Source organism: Dendrobium catenatum, unplaced genomic scaffold (assembly GCF_001605985.2).
Source record: "Dendrobium catenatum unplaced genomic scaffold, ASM160598v2 fragScaff_scaffold_743, whole genome shotgun sequence".
Taxonomy (NCBI): Eukaryota; Viridiplantae; Streptophyta; class Magnoliopsida; order Asparagales; family Orchidaceae; genus Dendrobium; species Dendrobium catenatum.
The window spans coordinates 2,676,331-2,702,176 of NW_021319205.1; the positions used below are offsets into that span (position 1 = coordinate 2,676,331).

The window sequence follows — 25,846 nt, forward strand, 5'->3', positions numbered from 1 at the left end:
TAGCTCATTAATGTTTGAGCTAAAGTTTAGCTCAATGATTGGGGGAATAAATGCACTTCCTAGCTCAATAAATCAAAAAGATATGCTTCCATTCAAGCTCATTATTGTGGAGTGGACTTGTGTCTCTTCCATTCCCTTTGTCTTTTCGGTTTCTGCTGGCTGCTGCTGTTCCCGTGGTCCTCCCTTTCGGTTTTCCCCCTCCTGGATATTTTCCCGTGATGTGTTTCCCTGTTTCCTATGCTGGCTCTTCGGGTCCCTAGCTGGCTAGGCTTCCCATGGCTACTGGTTGGGTTTTCCGTGGCTTCTCTCCTTGTTTTCTGTGCAGAATTTCTACTGGCTGTTATGTATCTTTTGGCCTTTCATTTCCCCAATTCTGATTGGATTTGGTTGGAGGTGCTATGGCTGTTTATCTTCTTTCTTTTGCCTATAAAATAGAGGTGTTTTAGAATGGAATAGGTTGTTGAAAATCTAAGCAAAGTCTCTATAAAAACCTGAGGGTTTCTTCTCTTGGAAAAGCTTGAGAGCTTGTTCCACCCCCTTTCCTCCTCTCTATTTCATCTTGGCTTCTAACCTCTTCTTCTCTACGTAAGTTCCACTCCAACTGTATCCATATTCTTGAGCTTTGGAAATTGTTTGTTGGCTGAAATTTGAAGACATTTGCCGAAGGAGTTTAGTAAAACGTTGGAACCTTTTGCAGTGGTGGACCCTCGGTTTGCAAGCCTGAGCACAATTTTAAAATATTTTCCTACTCTCGTTGCATGTGAGGAAACCGTTAGATGGTTATACTGAGGATAACATTTTTATGTTCTTATTTTATTTCGCTTGATTTGACTTTTGTTTCTTGAACGTTTGTTTGGTTGTTTGCAAGCTATAGTGAATCGAGTTTGGTTTATATTTTGTCCTGGTGTTCTCCAACTTGTCTTTTCTCTCTAGTTTGCTTGCATCAGACTTGGTATTAGAGCGAGTTAGAATACCCTTGGTTTGTGAATCTTTTTTTTTTCTTTTGAGATCTAATATGGCTAATAATTCAGGGGAATGACAAAATGTGATGCAACAATTAGCGGACTTGCAAAATCAGATGAATGAAATGGCTAATACCCTTGCTAATCTTAATATTAATCAACAACATGTCCAAATATCTGAAAGCGAAGAAGAAGTCCCTAGGAATCAAAATAGACGACAACAAAATTTGGATTTTGGGATTAAAATTGATTTTCACAACTTTGAGGGTAAATTACAACCTGATCTATTTCTTGAATGACTTGAGAAAATGGATCAATTTTTTTATTGGAAAAAAATTCCTGAAAATAGAAATGTAAAATTTACGAGTTTAAAAATAAATGGTCATGCTCTTACGTGGAGGAAAAACTTACAAAATAATAGACTTAAGCGTGGAAAAGAAAAGATACAAAATTGGGAACGGATGAAAGAAAAGATGATGGGAAAATTTTTACCATCTGATCACGCACGAACTCTATTTCAAGAATTCAATAATTTGCAACAAGGAACTCAATCTGTGGAAGAATACACTGAACTATTTTACAAACTTCAATCAAGAAATGATTTAGATGAATCTGAAGATAAAACTATTTCAAAATATATTAACGGTCTTAAGTGGACAATTCATGATCAATTAAATTTGCATCATGTAATAAAAGTTGACGAGGCATATCGAATGGCATTAAAACTTGAAAAGCAACATCAAAGAGAAAGGGGGTCATAACAAGATAATGGAAACTTATAAGCGGCGACCAACGGCGGGGTTAAGATTCAATCTCAAACTTCTGTGGGAACATCAGGTACTAAAACTAAATCTTTTGAAACTCATAATACTGATAAAGGAAAGGGAATTATGGGATCTAAACCATCTGAACAACCTAGATTAATTGGACCATGCTATAAATGTGGGCTCTATGGCCATTTTTCTGCGGCCTGTAGAAAAAATAATCCACCTAGAAATAACTACATTGAAAATGACGAAGAAATAGAGGAAGAAGAAGAAAATGAATATGAAAATAAAAATGACATTGAATTAGAGAAAGTTGATGTCAAGGGAGATGAAGGTGAAGAACTTCTGGTAATATGACAAATCTTAACAACATAAACTGACAATGGAGACAAGTGGCTTAGAAGAAATATTTTCAAAACAACTTGTACAGTTAAAGGGAAAATCTGCACTCTTATGATAAATAATGGAAGTTCAGAAAATTTTGTATCACAATTGATGGTTGATAAGCTAAAATTAAAATCCAAATCGCTTGCCAAATCTTATAAAATCTCTTGGTTTAAGGAAGGAGGTGAGGTTCCTATCACAAAGCAATGTGTTGTCAACTTAACAATTGTGGGGTCTTTTAAAGATCAAGTTACTTGTGATGTTGTGCCTCTTGAAGTCTGTCACATTCTGTTGGGTCGACCTTAGCAATTTGATAACAAAACTATTCACAACGGGGAAAAGAACACTTACTCTTTGATTCAAAACAACAAGGAATTCACTCTCTATCCTCAAAAACATGTGCTTGATTCGCCTGCTAAAAATAACAAAGTTGCCAAAATAAACACTCCTGAACTTCTTTTGAATGCGAATAATTTGAAACACTCTGAAGTAGCTTACTTGGTTTTGGGAAAAGAAACTGATTCTATTCTTCAAATTCCTAATGAAATTCGATCTTTAATCGATGAATTTTCTGATATATCACCTGAAGAACTTCCTGTAGGTTTGCCACCTATGAGAGATATTCAACATCGTATTGATTTAATTCCTGAAGCAACTTTGCCTAATTTACCTCATTACAGGATGAGTTCAACTAAGCATGCTGAACTTTTTAAGCAAGTGACTTATTTGTTAGAAAAGGGTTTGATTAAAGAAAGTTTAAATCCTTGTGCTGTGCCTGCTTTATTAACTCCAAAAAAAGATGGAACGTGGAGAATGTGTGTGGATAGTAGGGCAATAAATAAAATCATCATTAAATGTTGATTTCCTATTCCTAGGTTGGATGACATGCTATATATGTTAAGTGGTGCAAAAATCTTTTCTAAAATTGATTTGAGAAGTGGGTATCACCAAATAAGAATAAGACCTAAGGATGAATGAAAAACTGCTTTTAAAATCAAAGAAGGTTTGTATGAATGGCTTGTGATGCCTTTTGAGCTTTCGAATGCTCCGAGCACTTTTATGAGAACTATGAACCATATTTTGAGACCTTTTATTGGCAAGTTTGTCATTGTATATTTTGATGATATTCTGATTTATAGTGTTCACTCTTCTGAGCATCTTAATCATGTAAGACAAGTGTTGCAAACTCTAAGGGAACAAAAGCTATACATCAATCTAAAAAAATATTCCTTCATGATTTCGAGCTTAACATATTTGGGTTTTATTGTTTCTGTTAAGGGGATAAAAGTTGATCCGATAAAAATTGAAGTAATTCAAAGTTGGCCCACTCCTAAAAACATAAGTGAGGTGAGAGGATTTCATGATTTGACTTCTTTTTATCGAAGGTTTATTAAGAACTTCAATTCTCTGATTTCTCCTATTACTGATTGTTTAAAAAAAGGGGATATTTAGGTGGACACCTTAAGCTGAACAAACTTTTGAAATCATTAAGAAAAAAATGAGCCAAGCTCCTATTCTTAGTTTGCCAAACTTTGAAAACATTTTTGAAGTTGATTGTGATGCTTCTCATGTTGGTATTGGTGCTGTACTTAGTCAAGAGGGAAAACCTATTGCTTACTTTAGTGAAAAACTAAATGATACTCGATCTAAATATTCTACTTACGACTTGGAGTTTTATGTTATTGTTCAAGCTTTGAAATTCTGAAGATATTATTTGATTCAACAATAATTTGTCTTAAATACTGATCATGAAGCACTTCGTTTTATGGGCTCTCAAAAAAATTGGAATAAAAGGCATGTTAAGTGTTTTGCAAGAGTATACTTTTCATATCAAACATAAAATTGGTGTTTTAAACAAAGTTGTTGATGCTTTAAGCTGAAGATCTCATTTGTTGGTAACTGTTTATCCAACTATTACTTCTTTTAATTTTTTGAAAGAAACTTATGCAAATGACCCTGATTTTAAGAACATTTGGGATTCTTGTCTTGCTTCTGTAACTGATCCTACTGCTTAGTTTGTTATTCATCAAGGATTTTTGTTTAAGGGATCTAGACTTTGCATAATAAAAATTTTTTTAAGAGAACAACTTGTGCATGAACGTCATAGTGGGGGGTTGAGTGGACATTTTGGACAGGGAAAAACTGTTGCTTTGATAGAGGAAAAATATTTCTAGCCTTATATGAGAAAACAAATTGCTAAGCTGGTGAAACAATGCAAAATTTGTCAGGCTTTTAAAGGAACTTCTCAAAATACTTATTTGTATACTTCTCTTCCAATTCCAAATAAACCTTGGGAGGATATCTCTATGGATTTTGTTTTGGGATTGCCTGTTACTTTTAGAAAGTTTGATTCTGTTTTTGTGGTGGTGTATCGCTTTAGAAAAATTGCACATTTTATTCCTTGCAAGAAAACTTCTGATGCCTCATATATTGCTGATTTGTTCTTTAAAGAAATTGTTTGTCTTCATGGTATTCCTCGCACTTTTACTTCTGATAGAGATACTAGTTTGAATCATTTTTGGAGAACACTTTGGGCAAAATTAGGAACTACTCTTCAATTTAGCAGTGCATATCATCCACAAACTGATGGGCAAACGAAAGTTGTCAATCGAAGTTTGGGAAACTTATTGAGATGCCTAGCAGGTGAGAAATCTTCCCAATGGGATTTGATTTTGCCCCAAGCTGAATTTGCTTACAATAATTCTGCTAATTGCTCCACTGGTAAAAATCTATTTGAAATCATTTATGGTCAAGCTACACCTCACATTTTAGATAGAAACTGTTTGTCTTTGTCAAATAAAATTAGTGCCGAAGCTTCTGAAACCTTTGACCATATCAAAACTATCCAACAGTAAGTTCTTGAAAAACTCTGAATGGCTAATGTTAAATACAAAACTGATGCTGACAAACATCGTAGATAAGTTTATTTCAAAGAAGATTTGGTTATGGCTTACTTTCGTCGCCAACGATTTCCTGTTGGTACTTTTGGGAAATTAAGCAGGAAGAAATTTGGGCCTTTTCGTGTTCTAAAAAAATTGAGCTCAAATGCTTATCTATTGGATCTTTCTTCTACTGTTGGCACTTCTCATGTGTTTAATGTTTCTGACCTTTCTTTATATGAAGGAAATTCTGAAGATCATGTGGCAATTGAAACTTTACCACTCTCCACATCTGTTTTGATTTATGATGAACAGGTCGAAGATGTTATTGATGTCAAGGTTATCAAAACTCGGCATGGTGAACACATGATGTCCTTGGCAAAATGGAAAAATCGTCCTTTGACAGACTATACTTGGATGGATGCAAAAGAGCTTGAAAAACGTCATCCAGAGCTTTATAAAAGAATTGTGGAAGCTTTCTCATCAGGAGATGAGATTTTCCCACCAGGGAAGAATTGATGCATTCATATTTTTAGTTTATTTTTTGTTTTAATGTATTTTGAACAATGTTAGTTGTGTTTTATATTTTTTAAGCTATCCAATGATGGTTGAAGCATCCAATGATCATGGTAGGAAAGTGCTTAGGCATGGCAAGCCTTGGGTTTGCTTGCGCTTGGGTCCATTTTGTCCTTGGGCTGCTTGCTGTTATCGGTTTGGAGCTGTTTGCTGCTCTCGGGTTGGGCCTTGGCTGTTTGCTGATGAGCTTAAAATGGTTCCAGTTGGTGTTAGCTCATTAATATTTGAGCTAAAGTTTAGCTCAATGATTGGGGGAATAAATGCACTTCTTAGCTCATTAAATCAAAAAGGTATGCTTCTATTCAAGCTCATTATTGTGGAGTGGACTTATGTCTCTTCCTTTCCCATTGTCTTTTCGGTTTCTACTGGTTGTTGTTGTTCCCGTGGTCCTCCCTTTCAGTTTTCCCCCTCCTGGCTGTTTTCCCGTAATGTGTTGCCTTGTTTCCTGTGCTGGCTCTTGGGGTCCCTGGCTGGTTGGGCTTCCCGTGACTGCTGGTTGGGTTTTCTGTGACTTCTCCCCTTGTTTTCTGTGCAGAATTTCTGTGGGCTGTTATGTGTCTTTTGGCCTTTCATTTCCCCAATTTTGATTGGATTTGGTTGGAGGTGCTATGGCTGTTTATCTTCTTTCTTTTGCCTATAAAATAGAGGTGTTTTGGAATGGAATAGGTTGTTGAAAATCTGAGCAAAGTCTCTACAAAAATCTGAGGGTTTATTCTCTTGGAAAAGCTTGAGATCTTATTCCACCCCCTTTCCTCCTCTCTATTTCGTCTTGGCTTCTAACCTCTTCTTCTCTACGCAAGTTCCACTCCACCTGTATCCTTCTTCTTGAGCTTTGGAAATTACTTGTTGGCTGAAATTTGGAAACATTTGCCGGAGGAGTTTGGTAGAACGTTGGAACCTTTTGCAGTGGTGGACCCTCGGTTTGCAAACCTAAGCACAATTTTAAAATATTTTCCTTCTCTCGTTGCATGTGAGGAAACCACTAGACCGTTATACTGAGGATAGCATTTTTATGTTCTTATTTTATTTCGCTTGATTTGGTTTTTGTTTCTTGAATGTTTGTTTGGTTATTTGCAAGCTATAGTGAATCGAGTTTAGTTTATATTTTGTCCTAGTATTCTCCAACTTGTCTTTTCTCTCTATTTTGCTTGCATCAGTAGAGGAGGACAAGCCGCATCTTGACGTGGTAGAGATCTCCCTGAACTCAATGGTAGGATTCACCCAAGTCATACCATGAAGGTGAAGGGAGAAATAGCAGACAGGGAGGTGGTGGTGTTGATTGATAGTGGGGCTACCCACAATTTCATATCCAACTAGGTCGTGAACCAATTGGGGGTGATATTGATAGAGATAGGGTGCTATGGAGTGAAGATGGGCACGGAAAAAGTGGAGATGAAATGAGAGATCTATAGTGGAGTAATGCTGACAATATAGGGGGTTCACGTGATGGAGGATTTTCCCTCATTAGAGCTAGGGAGCACTTATGTCATCCTGGGAATGAAGTTTTTGTAGACCTTGGGAACACCAAGGTCAACTGGGAAGCATTGACGATGGAGTTGGTGGAGGAGAGGAGAGGGAGAAGTGTAGTGACCAGGGAAGATGTAGGGCTATCTAAATCCATGGTTTCATTAAAGACCATGATGAGGAGCATGTAGGAGGTGGGGGAAGGTTTCTTGGTGGAGCTACAGAGGCTGGAGCGGATCCAATTGGAGGGTAGGGATATTCGTTCTTCAGTACAACAATTGATTTAGCAATTTAAGAAAGTTTTTCAGCCACCTCAGGGATTATGACCGCCGAGGGAGCAGGAGAAAGCTATCACCCTGAGGGAACGGGTGTCACCCATCAGTGTCAGGCCATACTTCTATCCTCAAATTCAAATGGATAAAATTGAGAAATTAATTAGAGAGATGCTGGAGGCAGGGATTATCAAGCTTAGTGTGAGCCCATTTTCTAGTCCAGTGTTATTGGTCAAGAAAAAAGATGGGAGTTGGAGATTTTGCATGAACTACAGGGCCTTGAATAAGAAAATTGTGCCAGACATTTTCCATCATAGTAATAGATGAGCTATTGGATGAGCTACGTGGAATAGTTATATTCACCAAGATAGATTTGAAGTAAGGGTACCATCAGATCCAAATGAAAAAGGAGGACATGTCGAAGAATGCTTTTAGAATGCATAATGGACACTATGAGTAACTATTGATGCCTTTTGTCCTTACTAATGCCCCAACCACTTTCAAATCTCACATGAACAAGGTGTTCCAACCCTACCTCAGGAGATTTGTGCTGCTTTCTTTGATGTCATTTTAGTGTACAGCAGGTCAGAGGAGGAGCACTTGTAGCATTTGAGGGCAATCCTAAAGGTGTTACAGGAGCAACAACTGAGGGCCAATTTGAAGAAATGCTGCTTTGCGCAGGCTAGTGGGGAGTATATCAAGAGGGTGTGGCTACTAATCAAATGAAGATTGAGGCTATGTTGAGATGGTCACTTCCTAAGAAACTTAGGGAGCTGAGGGGATTTATAGGGTTGACAGACTACTACAGGAGGTTCGTGAGGGGCTATAGCACCATCACCTGACCATTGATAGAATAGTTGAAGAAGAGTAGCTTCTTATGGGGGGAGGTGGCCACAACAACTTTTGAGAAGCTGAAGAAGGCCATGACCATCATACCAGTCTTGGCCCTACCAGATTTCACTCAAATTTTTGTAGTAGAGACGGATGCCTCAGAATATGGATTGAGGGCAATACTCATGCAAAGCCGCCGACCAATCGCTTACTTCAGCCAGATGTTGACAGTTAAGCTAGGTTGAAGTTAGTCTATGAGAGGGAGTTGATGGCAATTGTACTAGCCATTCAGAAGTGGCGACCTTGTTTGTTGGGTCGACATTTCATTGTCAGGACAGATCAGTGGAGTCTGAAGCACTTGTTGGAGTAGAGGATGGTGACAAAGGAGCATCAGAGATGACTGTCAAAGTTATTAGGATATGACTTTGAAATCTAGTATAGGCCAAGGATAGAGAACAATGCATCGGATGCTTTGTCTAGATGTATGGGGGAGCTACAAGAGATGGTTGTATCAATACCACTGATGCTGGATTAGGGGGCCATTAAGAAAGAGAGTGCGCAGGATGAAGAGCTGGAAAGGATTAGGACAGATTTATTTAAGGATGAGAGTAGTCACCCAAGCTATTCTCTAGAAATGAAGAGGCTTCTATACCAGGGGAGATTTATGATGCCCATGACATCAATCCATATTCTACACCTGCTACAAGAGTTCCATGGGACTGTTGTTGGGGTTATTCATGGTCATCGAAGACATATAGGAAACTCGCTATAGAGTTGTATTGGAAGGGGATGCACAAGGATGTGAAGGAGTTGGTAGCCAATTGTGAGATCTGTCAAAGGAACAAGTACATGGCCATGGCTCCAAGAGGATTGTTGCGGCCCTTAGCCTACTAGATCGGGTGTGGAGGTCTCCATGAATTTTATAAATAGGTTACATCGATCTAAAGGGTTTATAGTGATTCTAGTGGTGGTGGATAGATTGAGCAAGTATGCTGACTTCATTCACCTACAACACCCTTACACTGCAGTGATAGTTGCAGCAGCATTCATCATAGAGGTGGTCAGATTGCATGGGATACCCGAGTCTATAGTATCTGATCGGGATAAGGTGTTCCTCAACCACTTTTTGATGGAGCTGTTCAGGATGTAGGGGACAGTACTAAAGAGGAGCACAACATACCACCCTCATACAAATGGGCAGACAGAGGTGGTAAACAAGAGCCTGGAGACATACCTACGATGTTTTGTGTTCGAGACACGTAAGTTGTAGGCCAGATGGCTAGCATGGGCAGAGTATAGGTACAACACTACATATCATTCGGCCTCCCAGATGACCCCATTCAAAGTTTTGTATGGACGAGACCCACCGCACTTGGTGCATTTTGGGCGACATAGCACACCCGTCTCATTAGTAAAACATTACTTAGAGGAGAGAGATAGGGTGTTAGAATAACCAAAAAGGCACCTATTGAGGGCGCAACATATCATGAAGAAGCAGGCGAATGGATATAGGAAGGACATCCAGTTCAATGAAGGGAGAAGGTGTTCTTAAAACTATGGCCTTACAGGAAGTGGCGGTCACCAACATGAGGAATGAGAAGCTTATCCCAAGGTACTTTGGCCCATTTGAGATTTTGGAGGAAGATTGGAGCGGTAGCCTATCATTTGAGACTACCCCCAACGACAACTATACATCCAGTGTTCCATGTATCATAGCTGAGGAGAGCAATTGGGGATCAAGCAGCTAGTTTTGAACTATCAGAGACAATGACAGAAGACTTGGAGGTGATATTAGAACCACTAGAGTTGATGGAGGTTCGTCAGGGATGAGAGGGGATTAAGAAGGTTCTAATTAAAAGGAAGGGGCTACTAAACTACGAAGCCACATGGTAGCCTTACGAGAGGGTGAGACATCAATTCCCATCTTTCCACCTTGAGGACAAGGTGGTTCTTTGGGAGTGGGATATTGATATAAACAGAATGGTCCAGGAAGGACCGATCCAGCCGGCTAAAAAGGATGTTCTACCAAACACTAGCCTGTCATATTTCATTGTAACCAACAACATTTTGCATCCCCTGAAGCACTTCTGTTTAAATTTGTAATTCGCCAAAAAGGACTTCAGTATTAACCGAAGTGTGAGAGAAAAGAAAAACTAGTTTATTTGAGATAGCTGCAATTGTAACTAAGACAAAGTGCAAACAGAAGTTCAGGATGGAAGCATATGGAAAAAAAGTGTCCAATGATAATTCAGTTATTATTATATATTTCAAAGATATTAGATTGTACTTCGATGAAAAGTTCAGTGCAGCATTAAAATAAGCCAACATAAAGGAGATAATAAAAAGAGATCAATAGATTTTACCCATTGTCATTAAATACATTCCTTGAGATCTTCATTTTTTTCGTTGAACCGATACAAAGCTCCTCAAGGCTGCAAACCAGCGTGTTTTCGACAGCAGAAGCTTTCTTAGGTTGGCCTCCACCACCCACTCCTGCGCCTTCATTGTAAGAACTGAAGACATTTTGAGGCCCTGCAAACCCACCAAAGAATCTTCCAGCACCATCTGACCTAAATCTAGTAGACTTTCCACGGTTCATTGAGGCAAACTCAGATGGGCTGCACCCGAAGAACTCAGCAAAGATATCTTCTGCATCCCGAGGATTGAAGAAGAAATTTCCAGAGCCATTTGCACCATCTGTAGTACCAGGAGGGGGCATGCCCTTTAAACCTTCTTCACCATATCGATCATAAATCGCCCTTTTTTGAGGATCGCTCAAGACCTGATTATCATCAAACAAGCCATTTATTTCAACAGCTACCACGCAAACCAGAAAACTCTTGATTGTCAAACCAATACAGACCGTAGGAAGCATCATGAAAGGTTTACCCCTTGGAAGGTTATTCCAAAAGTTTTCATTCATGGAATAATTGCTAAGAAATTTAAGTATATTCAAAATATTGAAGCTTGAGTCACCTCACACGAGAATAGGAATTTTTATTACACATCAATTATATAAAATGCAGGAACTAAATGGAATCCTAAATTATATCATATACATTATGAATGTCTTAAACATATTTATATATAGTAAGAAGTAAAATAAGCAAAGAATCAACAGCTATTGACCATTCTGAAATAGCAAGTTATCCCAAAATTTGTACATCGTATAATAAAGATTCTTTAACACTCCCCCTCCAGTTTTGAATGTATGTTAATCATTTCTAACTTATCGAACATAATCAAGAATCATGAAAGTTTAATGTTCGGTAATAAGTCAACTGGTTGGTTAATTGTGGGCATGCGGGGTCATTTTGATCATTCCTTCAATTTTTCATGTATGAAGTAAAACCTGTTAGGAAATATGCAATACCAAATAATTAACTGTTTAATGCCGAGCAAGACTGTAAATGATTTAATATTATCGACAAGCTGCTCATGCTTAGCTAGGTTAGAGCTCATTCAAGATCATTTAATTAACTGATCAAATAAATTTTAATACCTTTATAAATGCTTTTCTGATAAATGAGCAAGCTTGAAGTATTTGGTGTTTTACTCATTTATGACCATAAACTATATTTTTAAAGCTCCTGAATAAGCACGTTAAAAGCTTGACTAAGGATCGATAATATGCTCATTTAAGACTCATTACAAATATCTTTAATATATGATTATGCAGGTTAGGGAAGCAGGAAGTAGGCGATGGGTCTTGAGAACATAAAAGAGGATGTGTTGGAGAGGCAGTCAACTAAGTATGAGTAGAAGGAGGTTGTGGGCTCCGAAAATTCGGCCCCTGCCTCCGCTCGCTTTTCTTTTATTATTCGGCGAGGGAGTTTTAACGGATAAAGTTCCGGGGTAAATTTTGGAAGGCAGATGGGTTTGTAGATAAGACACTACCTAGAGATTTCGCCCTCATTTTGTGAGGACTTTATGATCTGAGTTCTGGTTTCCTATAGGCGCAAGCCCCTAAGGTAATTACCCCTCCTGATAACGAGAGAGAACTTTCGATTAAGGCTAGTCATCAATCAGACACGTAGAGAATATGTGTTATCTGGCATATAGTAGCAGCATGGGTTTGGATTTGGAAATTGGGTTTGGATTTAGGTAATTTGGAGGGTTGAAAGATTTGATATTTAAAATTTAAAATTTCACCATCTTGCACTTAAAGCGGATGGTGGGGGAATAGATGATAGTGCCGATCAAGATCCCATGGTTCCGTCGTCCCGGGCCATCGTGGTCCTTGGTCTACTTAGTCAGAGGAGGTAGTCGACCCAACCTGACAGAAGGATCCTTGTCCGCAGCCATGGGTTGCTTTGTCCAAGGATACCATGTAGACCTGGGTTGGATATTTGTCTAAGGGGACAAATTTTGAATCCACCTTAGCTAACAGCGAGCTTTGTGCCCTATCGATCATATCTTATTGATTCATATCTCAAGGATTTGATGTCAATAAGGAGCGTATTGGCGCTGACCATAACCGGTATTTCGTGGTGCCATTTGGAGGCAAAACCACTCGGTTCAGAGGGCCCTGAGTCATAACCATTTATCCTGCGGTGCCATTTGGCAGCAAACCGCCGGTCAGAGGACACATACCACGTCTTTATCGGCAGGAGACTTTTTGAGAATCGATCATAGTAATATTTTCGACTAGACATTTGGCTCTTTGTGAGCTTAAGTAGTTTTAAATTTGTCCACCTTGGCAAACTGTTGTGGAGGGTGGATGGATTTTACTTTAAGCGTTGAGATGGATAGCTTCATTTTTAAATATTTTTGGGATTTTGAGATTTTTTTTGGATTTTGGATTTTGGATGGAATTTTGAGTACTTGGTATGGACATTTGGGTAGAATTTTGAGAAATATTTGTGAAACCCCTCCGATTGAGATAATCATTCAACACGGCCATCATCGGGGTGTTTGGGGTTATTTCCATTTGATTGAACCTTGCTTGTCGACTCTGTCTAGCTGTCAACAGAGGATCGGAGGATCGGGTTTCATAAGCTTTGAGCATTTATTAGTGAATTCTTTTGATTTTAGGCTTTGAAGGCCTAATATGAATGTATTGAAATAAATATTCTGGTCGTCACGGCCACATATTTGTTTGTTGGTTCGAACCATGTCGACTCCTATTGATCCGTATAGAAGGATCGGGTTCGAACTAGAATTCACTTATTGACCCGCGCAACATCCCTAGACGTCACGTGTGTACCAATAACATGCTCGTCGGGGCCCATGCGGGTTGAGATTGTATTTTCCCATTTAGTATACCTATGTGTATACAAATTACAGTGCACGTGCAGGGGTATTTTGAAATATTTGTAGACGCCTTCTGTCTGCTTGTACGGAGGTTGCAGATCCGGTGGCGTGGTGTAGCAGCTTCTGAATAGAGTTATTCGCTGCTTCGTACAGGTGGATTATCGTGCACTACTCGTCGCTTTCTGCAGGTGGATCGTAGTGCACTAACTAATCTCCTGCCTTTTGATTTGTAGATGCATTCACATGATATTTTTGTTCGTGGTTGTTGCTTTGCATACAAGTCTTCTGGAACTGACTGTATGCATTTGAATTTGCTATAGTTATTCTGCATTTTGCTTGTGACCAATATATTAGATGCATAATAGTTCTTTTACAACAGGTTATGGGAGCCTATATCTGTTGCATGTTGTCTGCTTCTACTTGCAGTGAATTAACTTTCGAGCCGCAGGAAGGGGAAGTCGTCGGGCTGAGCGAAGTCGGACGGAGGCGACTAGGGCTAAGTGTCGGTTTCAGGTAAGAAGAACTTTTTATATCTCCCTCTCTCTCTCTCTCTCTGTTGGAAGCAACGACGGTGGGATGTGGGAGGCAGTGACAGGCTGAGGGCAGGGATTTGGTTTGTGATCACAGTAGATCGGGAAGAGATGGGGGAGGAGACGAGATCTGGAGAGGAAAGGAGGTTGGAAGTCGGGGAGCTTGCTGTGTGCGTGGGAGAGGAGCCAAGAGTCGTTGCTGGGATGTGGAGTTCCCTCGCCTTTTAACGACGCGAACAGAGCAAGTAACGAGGAAATGTCGCAGAATTCACGCCGGATTTGCGGAGAAGCGACTGGAGCGGCGCCGTTCTGCAGGTAAGCGGGATTTCATCCTCTTTCTCGGCGGGATTTTAGGGGTTTTAGCTTTTTTTGTTTTATTTCAGTTTTATATTCGATGGTCAACAAATGCCCTCAACAAATGTGCTACGCGTCTAGAACGAATCACGTTTGTTGTATGCATATTGACCCTATGAATCTCTAGATATTTGTTCTAGATGTCACACTAGGGTTTTCATTTAGTGGATCTCCAGATGTCACACTTAGACGTTTAGTGAATCTCCAAAAATTTATTTGGATGTCACACTAAGATTTTCATTTTCCATTTTTTTTTTTTTTTAGATTTTCATTTTCCATAGATCTCTTGGATGTATCAATAGATAGTTGAGATGCTGATTTCTTTTACCTTGTGTTTTGTGATGCGGACATTGATGGGGAATTAGCTGATTTGTCTTCACTGACTTGTCAGGAGATTTATGTTCCTTCGGTCCTATGCTTCTAGCTTTGGCGAGCTTGATGAAGGAGTAGATGCCGATGACCTAAACCCTTAGGTTTGTATTAGGTCGATGGCGAAAAGTCATCGGTCCAGAGATTTGTGCGTAGCGGACTTGTTGATGACAGGATCCTCTTAGTCCAGCTTTGGGCTTTGTGTGAACTTTGGGATAATTTTCTCGGTGTTTTGCTTTGTGCTTTGACGGACTTGTTGAAGAAAGATTACTTCGATCCTCGCTTTGCGCTTTACGGATTTGTTGAAGGATTTGCAGGTTCTGGATTCAATTGATAGTACCGAACGTAGGTAGTATCTTGATCCTTAACCACTTGAGAAGATTTTGATCTGAGTCACTTAAATTCATTAGATCAGGAGAGCTAGAATTTGATAGCTCTTTGTCCTCTGGTTGCTGAGATGGAGGTTCCTCTACTATGGCATTTCTTATGGCTAGTTGAGTAGACGGAGCTGCCAGCGATCCGGCCATATTTGGACTTGTTGGATCCGACCTCTTACACCCATTCAGGCTTCAGACTCGAGCTATGGGAATTGCGCTCCCCAATGCTAACTTTACTGAAGTTGGTAGATATGGAGGCATCCTTCGTGGTTTTAGATTTTGGAGCCTACGAACATTCGGTATTTGCTCGAGAATCATCTTCCCACTGGAACCTTGATTCTCCAGTCATTTAGGAAAATTTTGTAGACTATGATCACTTGAACTGGTCGAGTCAAATTTGCCTTCGTACTTTCTACAGTCTCTACTGACGGGTTGACGAAGTGGGGGTTTCGCTACTACGGCTTTTCTTATGGCTTGTTAAGTAGACGGAGCTGCCAGCGATCCGATCATATTTGGGCGTGTTGGATCCGACCTTTTACACCCATTCGAACCTTAAAATTCAGGCTATCGAAAGACTTCAAACTTCTTCGGCTCAATTTTGTAGGAGTGTGTAGCCACAAAAGTCTTTCTTGACTTTTGAGTCTTTGTTCGTTGGAGAATGTGTTGTCTCGATCTTTTGAGATATCACCTGCATATATTCTAAAAAGAAATCATTGTATTCTTTAGCACAAAAGGATATTTGAATTTATAATTTTAAATATTTATTCAGGGATCTCAGCACGCAGCATGATGTCGACCCGAATAAATATTTAAAATGTCCCGTCTCGTAGGGATATTTTAGAATAGAATAAATTTGAATTTTTAGATTTTAAATATTCATTTGGGGATCTCGGCGTATGGCACGATGTCGACCCAAATGAATATTTAAAATGCCCCGTCTCATAGGGACATTTTGGATAGGCTTTGTATCTTTGAGATTTTAAATATTTATTCGAAAATCTCGGCACGCAGCGCGATGTCGACCCTAATAAATATTTAAAATGCCCCCAGTCTGATGGAGGATTTTGAAATGCATTCTTGCTATACAAGAGAATTTCAAAATATGAGTGTAAGCATGCACTGATAACTATGCACATAAAACTTTGATCATCATAAAATACATTAGACATGGAATTTTCATGCATAATATTTCTTTAAGTGGCGACCGTTGATAGGTGGCATAGGTTTCTGACCGTTCAGATCGATCAACTGATATACTCCTCCTTGGTCCACTTTCTTGATGACGAAGGGGCCTTCCTAATTGGATACAAATTTGCCATCGATTTTTCAGTGTGGGATGATTGGCCTTTTCAGCACCAGGACCAATTCCCCTTCTTGAAATGCTCGAGGACGTACCATACGATCGAAGGATTTTTCCATTCTTCCTCGATAGATTTCTAGGTTTTGTTGAGCTTGTAACCTGAGTTCATCAAGTGCGTCGAGCTCTTCCATTCTGAGATGGGCATTTTGCTCTTGAGTGAGATCATTCTGAATTTCTACCCGAAGTGATGGTAGCTCAATCTCCAACGGTAATACGGCTTCAACTCCGAATACCAGAGAGTAAGGAGTGGCTTTGGTTGGTGTTTTATAGGTTGTAAGGTATGCCCATAGCTCTTCTGTCATCTTCGTATGTCACTCTCTTTTATTTTTGGTAAGGATCTTCTTCAATAATTTCACCAGCATCTTGTTGAAGGCTTCTGCCAATCCATTCGCCCTTGGATTGTATATGGATGAATATCGCCAATCGATCTTGTGCCGCTCAACGAACTTGTAGATTTTTATACTTTTGAATGCAGTACCGTTGTCTGAGATTATACGGTGTGGCACACCAAATATGTAGACGATATTATGGGTAAAGAAATTGATCACATGCTCCGATGTGACCTCTCTGAATGGAGTCGCTTCTGCCCACTTTGAAAAGTAATTCGTTACTGTCAGAATAAATCGATGTCCCGCTGATGACGGCGGATCTATTGGCCTGATAATATCAGTACCCCAGCATTCAAATGGCCAGGACGCTATTGTTGGGTGTAGTGGATTTGGAGGCTGATGTATAACATCACCATGAATCTGACATTCGTTACACCTCTTTGCGTGGTAAATACAATCTCTGACCATAGTTGGCCAATAATATCCCATCCTTTTGATTTTAGCAGCCATCTTAGGACCTGACTGATGTGCTCCGCAAAGCCCTTCATGGACTTCTATCACCACTTTATTAGCTTCCTTGGTCCCTAGGCACCTTAGCAACATTTGATCAAAGGCTCGTCTGTACAACGTGTTATTGACAAATGCATATCGCAACACCCTTTTTCGGATTTGTGCGACCATAGAGTTTTCTGTCGGGAGTTTGTTTTCCTTGAAGTAGTCAATGAATGGCTGTCTCCAATCATTTTCGACTTCAATATCTAAATAATGTCACCACGATTCTGAAGCTTGACTAGCTTTATGTCTCTTGGCCACGTGATATTCTTCTGGATAATTCTCCATAACGATCTGATGGAGAGGTTGAGGGTCAATTGGGGTTCCATCCTGCTGGCTTGAATCTGGAATTCCTTCCGCCATCGAAAATTATAATAAAGCGGGTTCCAAGACTCTTCAAGTGTAAACTCCAATGAATATAAGTCGCTCCTCATTAATGATTGTCATTTCTTTGGCTAATTTGACCATACAATCTGCTTTAGCATTCTGTCATCGAGGAACTCGAGCTATTTTGACATTTGATACTTTCTTCAAAAGCTCGAGGGCTTGCCGGTGGTAATGGGCCAATTCGACTTTGTCAACCTTGTAGATACCAAGGACCTGATTTATCACGAGCTGAGAATCACCAAAGATTTGGAGATGTTGGATTCTGACATCGATCGCAATCTCTAACCCTGCTAATAGAGCTTCGTACTCGGCTTCGTTGTTAGTCTGAGGTTCAGTCAAACTGAATGAAAATCTCATTATACCTCCCTCATGTGCTACGAAAATGAGACCGATGCCGACTCGGGCTCTTGCAATATTTGGAGGTCGGACAGATCTAATAGATGATGCCCCGTCAAAGTACATCTCCCAGAACGGTAGCTTTTCATTCTCCTTGACCTGCATTATTTGCTCATCGGGCAAATCATCGTTGAGTGGAGAGTCTGCTGGGATCGGATGTGCAGCAAGAAAATCTGCCAAGACTTGACCTTTCACCGCCTTTTGTGGCATATACGTGATACTAAACTGCAGTAATAGTACTGCCCACCTGGCTAGACGACCTGTCAATGCTGGTCTTGTCATCAAGAACTTCAGCGGATCGATCTTTGATATCAAGATAATTTTATGGGATAACATGTAGTGGCGGAGTTTTTGAACTGCAAAAATCAGCGCCAGACAATGCTTTTCAATAGGAGAAAAACGGTTTTCTGCTCCAATCAACCTTCGACTGATGTAGTAGAGCGCATTTTCTTTGTCTTCTTTATTATTCTGAGCTAATAATGCTCCGAGGGATTCTTCTAGCGCTGCCGTATACAGTATAAGAGGCTTCCCCGAAATTGGCGCCGCCAAAATGGACGGATTCAATAGATATCCCTTGATGCTGTCAAATGCCTCTTGACATTCTGCATCCTATTTGAAACGGACATCTTTCTTCATTAGCTTTGAAAATGGCTGGCACCTACCTGATAGATATGATATAAATCTCCGAATGAAAGCCAGTTGTCCTTGTAAGGAGCGGAGTTGTCGAAGGTTCTTTGGAGGTGGCATCTCCATAATTGCCTTTATTTTGTTGGAGTCGACTTCGATACCTCGATGATGAACAACGTATCCCAGAAATTTACCGGAGGAGACCCCAAAAACACATTTGAGAGGGTTCATCTTCAGATCAAACTTTTTGATTTTCTCAAATACAATTCTAAGATCCTTTAAGTAATCTTTCGGCCAAGACTTTTGACAACGAGATCATCCATATAGCACTTGACCTTCTGATGTATCAAATCCTCAAATATGTGAGTCATCGCCCGCTGGTAGGTGGCACCAGCATTCTTCAGGCCAAAGGGCATGACAGTGTAGTAAAAAATACCGATGGGCGTTCTGAATGATGTGTGATTTTCATCCTCATGAGCCATCTTGATATGATTGTAGCCTGATGATCCGTCCATAAACGAGAACATGTCGTAGTTAAACGTGTTATCCATTAGTAGTTTGGACACAGTGAGTGGAAAGTCATCTTTCGGACACGCCTTGTTGATGTCCCTAAAGTCAATGCAGACACGAATCTGTCCATTCTTCTTCTTTACAGGGACAATATTGGCAATTCAATCGGCATACTTTTCTTCTCGGATGAAGCCTGCCTCTATAAGCTTTTTGGTTTCAGCAATCACTTGTTCTTCAATCTGCAATCTCATTCTCCTTAGTGCTTGCTTGACGGGTGCTACATCCGGTTTGATTGCTAATCTGTGAACTGCTACGTCAAGGGATAAGCCAGACATCTCAGCATATGTCCAGGCAAAGCAGTCCCTGAATTCACAGAGAAGTTCTTTTATTTCTTCTATTTGTTCTTCGGGTAGGAGAGAGCTGATAAAGGTCGGGCGAGGGTCATCCTCAATTCCCAAGTTAACTTCTTTTACCTCATCCATAGTGGCTGCCTGTCCACCATCTTCAAGCTCTTCTGGTGCAGGCTCGGCCTCTACGGGTTTATCATCATAATCATCAGCTTCGTATGTCTCTTCAGCACCACCATCATCGGATTCAATTTCCATGCATGTGATTACCCGGTAAGTCTCTTTCCAGAGAAATTTTCGCTTGATGAATCTGATACCTTTATATGCATCTGTATCTTTCTGTCGTAGTGGACGCGGATTCCTTCCATACCAGAGGCCCAAGCTTGTGCGAAGTTGTCGCTTGGTGGTAGGAATATTGACTTGTTTTCGTAGCATTCTCTGAATATTTTTGGTATTGAACCTAGGTAGCCTCGTAGGAAATAACTCTTCGGAATCGAGGAGCATGCAACACCAGTCATTATTCTCTTCTTTGCACGCTCCCGTGGAATATAACACATTCTTTGGCACAGTCCCATTTTTAAGGGGAGGCAGATAGAGGGTGGCGAGTTCTTCAACTTTATGCACCTCACGCGGAATGATTTCCTTGAAGTGTTGTAAGGGAACACGCGTGACTACGAGTACACTATCTGAAATTGATAGGTTGTTTATTCTTCTAGAGAACACATTCTGCACCGTATTCATATAAATAGAGTCGTAGTTGTAATCATCATTTGAAAATTCAACCTGCCTACTCCATTCGTCCATGGACTGGCATACTCTCTGAAATTTAGCATGAGTAACATCATCTTCATCCGTGTCACTCCCAAGATGATGTACATATTTCTTTTCTTTGAGAATGGTCGTTGCTTTGGGAAGAGTCGGCGCTGTCTTCTTTCTCCCCACCTGCTTTTTCTCACCTTCCCGTTCAGATCGCTTTGTAGCCTTTGAATTTGATGTCCTAACCTCGAGAGAACTCGAAGACTTTTGCTTCTTTTGCATAAAGTACCATGTATCTTCATAAACTGTTGCTTCATGAACTGTGAAGGGTTGGATGTCACCAGAGATCCTGAACTCTTCTCCATCTCTGAGATATTTCATACACTGATGTAATGTTGACGGGACAACACTATATTCATGCAACTAGGGACCTAGTAGCGCCTTAAATGAAGTATCTGCATCAATCACGTGGAATTTAGCTTTTGTAGGGAGCTTTCCAAATACAAGAGGGAGCATGAATGATCCAAGGGTTTTCTGCCCTTTTTCGTTGAAACCATGCACCATCAGCTTATCTGACCCGAGATGTTCCACATCAAGGCAAAGGAATCTCAGTGCTTTCAAGCTCATCAAATTTACGGAGGATCCAGGATCGATCAGGATTCGACTGATGATCAGCATATCGCTTTTCTAGAGGGAAACGAATCAGACCCTAGCATAGCGTCTCGGATGGGACGTGTAAACCTGTGTGGTGATTTTGAATCAACAGATGAGTCCCTAGATGCAATAATGGCTGATTCTGAAGAAAATGCTCTATTAAATGACTCTGAACTGGAGGAGATTTCTCAAGTGCAGTTAATAAGCGGCAAGATACTACCGCCTCCACCAAAGAAAGGGGTCTCCAATAAAGATAAGGAGAAAGAAATAATTATCAATGATGATATTATCCCTGAAGATCCTAAGAAAAAGAAGACTTCAGCCAATGATAGATTATAATATTTTATCCCATATGAGAAAATTCCAGCACAACTCAGCATATACGATGCTTTGGTAATGTCTAAAGACCTTCGGGAGACTCTGATTCAGGCGCTCAAAGATCCCGAAAGATACGAGGCGTATTTTGCTGAACGTAATTTGATTGAGGTTCTACAAGCTCGTAATGAGCCATTCATTACTTTCTCCGAAGAGGACATGATGCTTGGAACTGCAGACCATAACCGTCCTCTGTATGTCACTGCGGAGTCACCAGAAATCTGAGGGCTCCAAAAATTCGGCCCCGGCCTCCCCTCGCTTTTCTTTTTATTCGGCGAGGGTAATTGAATAAGTTCTGAGGTAAATTTTGGAAGGTAGATGGGTTTGTAGGTAAGACACTACCCAGAGATTTCGCCCTCATTTTGCGTTGAATTTATGATCTGAGTTCTGGTTTCCTATAGGCGCAAGCCCCTATAGTTAATTACCCCTCCCAATCAGGAGAGAGAACTTTCGATTAAGGCTAGTCGTCTATCAGATATGTAGAATATACAAGTTATCTGGCATATGGTAGCAGCATATGTTTGGATTTGAGATTTTGGAGATTTAGATTGGGATATTTGAGAAATCTTAATATTTAAAATAGAAATTTTCACTATCTTGCACTTAAAGCGGATGGTGGGGGAATGGATGATAGACCTGATAAAGATCCCATGGTTTCGACGTCCCAAGACATCATGGTCCTTGGTCTACTTAGTCAGAGGAGGTAGTCGACCCAACCTGACAGAAGGATCCTTGTCGGCAGCTATGGGTTGCTTCGTCCAAGGGGACCTTGTAGACCTGGGTTGGATGTTTGTCTAAAGGGACAATTTTAAATCCACCTTAGCTAACAGAGGGCTTTGTGCCTTATCAATCATATCCTATTGATTCATTTTTTTGGGACATTTAGGCCATTTAAGGCAAACTCACACACACAACGCATACACAAAGACTCGAACCCTGAACCTCTTAGTTGGAAGCCTAAGCTCTCAACCAATAGGCCAAGGAGAGTTGTGTATCCTATTGATTTATATCTCAAGGATTTGATGCCAATAAGGAACGTAACGGCGCTGGCCATAACCAGTATTTCGTGGTGCCATTTGACGGCAAAACTACTCGGTTCAAAGGGCCCCGGGTCATAACCATTTATCCTACGGTGCCATTTGGCGGCAAAATCGCCGGTTAGAGGACACGTACCACGTCCTTACTAGCAGGAGATTGTTTGAGAATGGATCATAGTGATATTTTCGACTAGGCATTGGCTCTTTGTGAGCTGAAGTAGTTTTTAATTTGTCCACACTGACAAACTGTTGCGGAGGGCGGATGAATTTTCGCTTTAAGCATTTGGTGGTTGGATTTTAAATATTTTTTGGGTTTTTTGGAATTTTTGTGAAGTTTGGATTTTTGAGTGGAACTTGGAAGGCATTTGAAAAATATTTGTGAACCCCTCTGGTTGAGATTATCATTCAACACGGTCATCATTGGGGTGTTTTTTATGGGCATTTTTATTTATGAACTGAACCTTGTCAACTCTGTCTGGCTGTCGACAGATGATCGGGTTTCGTAAGCTTTATACCCTTATTAGTGAATTCATATTGTTATAGACCTTTGAAGGCCTAATATGAATGTATTAAACAAATACGTCGGTCGTCACAACCGTGTTTTTGTTTGAAGGTTCGATCACTGTCGACTCCTATTGATCCGTATAGGAGGATCGGGTTCGAACTTGAATTCACTTATTAACCCGCACAGCATCCCTAGACGTCACATGTGTACTAATAACATGCTCGTCGAGGCCTATACGGGTGTTTGGGTGTATTTTATAAATGAACCCTGTCAACTCCTTTTATCTATTTAGAAGGATCAGGTTCAAATTTAATAACCCACGCAGCATCCCTAGACGTCACATGTGTACCAATAACACGCTTGCCGGGGCCCATGCGGATTCTTGATTTTATACCCCATTTTAATGTATGTATATGTATACAAACTACGGTGCACGTGCGGGGATACTTTGAAAGTATTTGTAGAGGCCTTCTGTCCGCTTGCATAGAAGTTGCGGATCCGGTGGGGTGAAGTAGCAGCTTCTGGATCAGTTATTTGCTGCTTTGTACAGGTAGACTGTCGTGCACTACTTGCTTTATGCAATTGGATTATATTGCACTAACTAATCTCCTGCTTTGGGGTCGTAGAAGCTAGTAGGAACTTGTATTCTTTATGTATTCTGCTGTGATTTTTGGTCTTCACAATACATCCACTACTGCTAGAGGTAGATGTATTCATCCTTAGACTGAAGTTGACTACAGTATACTGCATTTACTGTAGTCTTTATATATCTGCACATGTGTGGATGTTGTACATACATTTATATTCGTAGAGGACTTGTATGTATTGCAGATCTTTTATCCTTGCTTGCATGTAAATCAATGTGCTTGTTCGTATATTGATGTAGATTGCTGGATTGTTATAAAACAATTATTTCATCTACTAAGTCCCCTTCAAATTCCTTTGCATTTTGATTAGCTCGAAGATCTCCCAAAATTCTTTGAGAACTCTATGTTATTGATTGATTGTAATCATGATGTTATCCTTTCAACTTGACCTATGTTTGCAAGAAGATTGTTGTATTTGTTGCAATTCTTCTAGTATTGTTTATAGGGATGTTATATACATTGCAAATGTAGAAGCTTCTACCATCATTTGAGGTGCCACCAGCATTAAAACCTGCTTCATCTGTTATATGTCAAGTTCTCTTATCCAAGGGGAATTGTTGTATGAATGAGGACTCCCCTACATTTCCTTTTGGACAAAATGTTAGTTGCACGACGTAATGAGCTTTTGTAGTAACTCGTAGGAGTTCGTCTTTGGCAAAATTCTTTTGTATTTGCCTACGAGTGGTATGTTGAGTGTACGAAGGATCTCCTATAATGACTCGTACATATCCACACTTGATGTATGTTCTCCACCCTTTCTTACAACGGATTGGTGTATTTTTGCTTGCGAGTATCACTATGTTCATTCGCTGATTGATGATGACTGTAGGACACTACATCTTCTAGGATCTCCTTTGTATTTGTTGCAGTCCTTTATGCATTTCTTCTTATCAATGACATGTAGTGTATATAGTAGACTTATATAATTGATATTTGCTTGCAATCAGCATTACATGCAAGTCCAAATCAAGCTTGTATTTATTTCATTTGAGTACAAGTTAAATCATTGCCAGCTATCTTTTCTCTTAATATTCAAGTTCATTTAGAGCTCATATACATTTAGATTTGAATTTTATAAATGTCAATTGGATCAAGTCCACGAGTCCCAAACTGATCTTTGAGTTCAAGCAAGTCCATTGTATCATTTCCAAGTTCAATCTGGTTCAAGCTCAAAGTACACATCCAAATTCTTTATGTCCAATTCACATTCATTTAAATTTTAGTTCACTGAAATTTTGCTTAGGCTCAATTTTATATTCATTTCATTGTCCAAAAGTCCACGGTTCTTTGTTCAAGTTCTAAATCCACAAGTTCGAGTTCAATGTCAAAGTTCGCTTTGTTCATTGTCTTCTGGAGTCTTTACATATTCATTCAAGTTCTTGCTTGAGTCCAGTTCAATTTCATTTGAAGTTCAAGTTCAAGTGCCATTCAAATTGAGTCCAACTCAAGTCCTCTGTTTGAGTTCAAGTTCATTTATAAGCTCCTTGAGTTCAATCAAGTCTAGTTCAAGTTTATGATTTCAAGTTCAAGCTTAAGTTTGAGTTCACTTAAGTCAATTGTTCTTTGAGTTCAATTAGGTCCAGGTACGATTTCACCCGAAATTTCGGCAGCCTCCCGACGTCTCCCACATTTAGGGGAAAACTACGAGAAAACTGGGCCTTTCCCACCACACGCAATAAAGGCGTGTATGGTAGGTGTCCTCGAACGAGGACACCGCGGCCGTGATTTTTTTGTTCCTCCCACCATGCGTAATAAAGGCGTGTATGGGGTCTTTGACGGTACCTGTTTAAAAAATACACAGTTTGCTTTCCGCCCGCTCGGGGGTACTTATAAGTGACCCCGCATCGCCGTAGGTGCCGCACCGGGGTCCCATCCCACCACGTGCAATAAAGGCGTGTATAGGTGGTTTTTCGGTGCACCACGAAAGCCGAAGTAGAGTTTAGGATATTGCTTGCCTCGTCTTAGGCGTCGGACCGGGGTCCCATCTCACCATGCACAATAAAGGCGTGTATAGGCAGTTTTCTAGTCCGCCGCATACAACGAAGCGACAATCTGAGTTTGAAAAATGCATACCTTCGCGGGATTCGGTAGTTGGCACGTGGATCGAGGGAGAGAAAAAGGTCTCCTCGGTTTCTCTTGGGCTTTTGTTATTCCCGTGCTTTGGCCCTTTGTTTCCTTAGTTGGCTAGTTTTCCTGTGCATTGACCCTTTGTTTCCTATGCTGGCTGGTGTTCCCGTGGCTGGCTGCTTGGTTCCCGTGGTTGGCTGCTTGGTTCCAGTGGCTGGCTGCTTGGTTCCCGTGGTTGGCTGCTTGGTTCCAGTGGCTGGCTGCTTGGTTCCCGTGGCT

The 25,846-nt window shown here is 40.3% G+C and overlaps 1 protein-coding gene across 3 annotated transcripts in view; it reads right to left on the minus strand.

Moving 5' to 3' along the window:
• LOC110110862 (dnaJ homolog subfamily B member 1) overlaps positions 1-25,846 on the minus strand; it is a 48,534-nt gene that overhangs the window by 5,721 nt on the left and 16,967 nt on the right. For all 3 annotated transcript variants that reach the window (XM_028696445.1, XM_020842502.2, XM_020842503.2), the window contains exon 3: positions 10,499-10,917. In XM_028696445.1, coding sequence (XP_028552278.1) covers positions 10,499-10,917 — 419 coding nt within the window. The remainder of the gene's footprint in view (positions 1-10,498; positions 10,918-25,846) is intronic.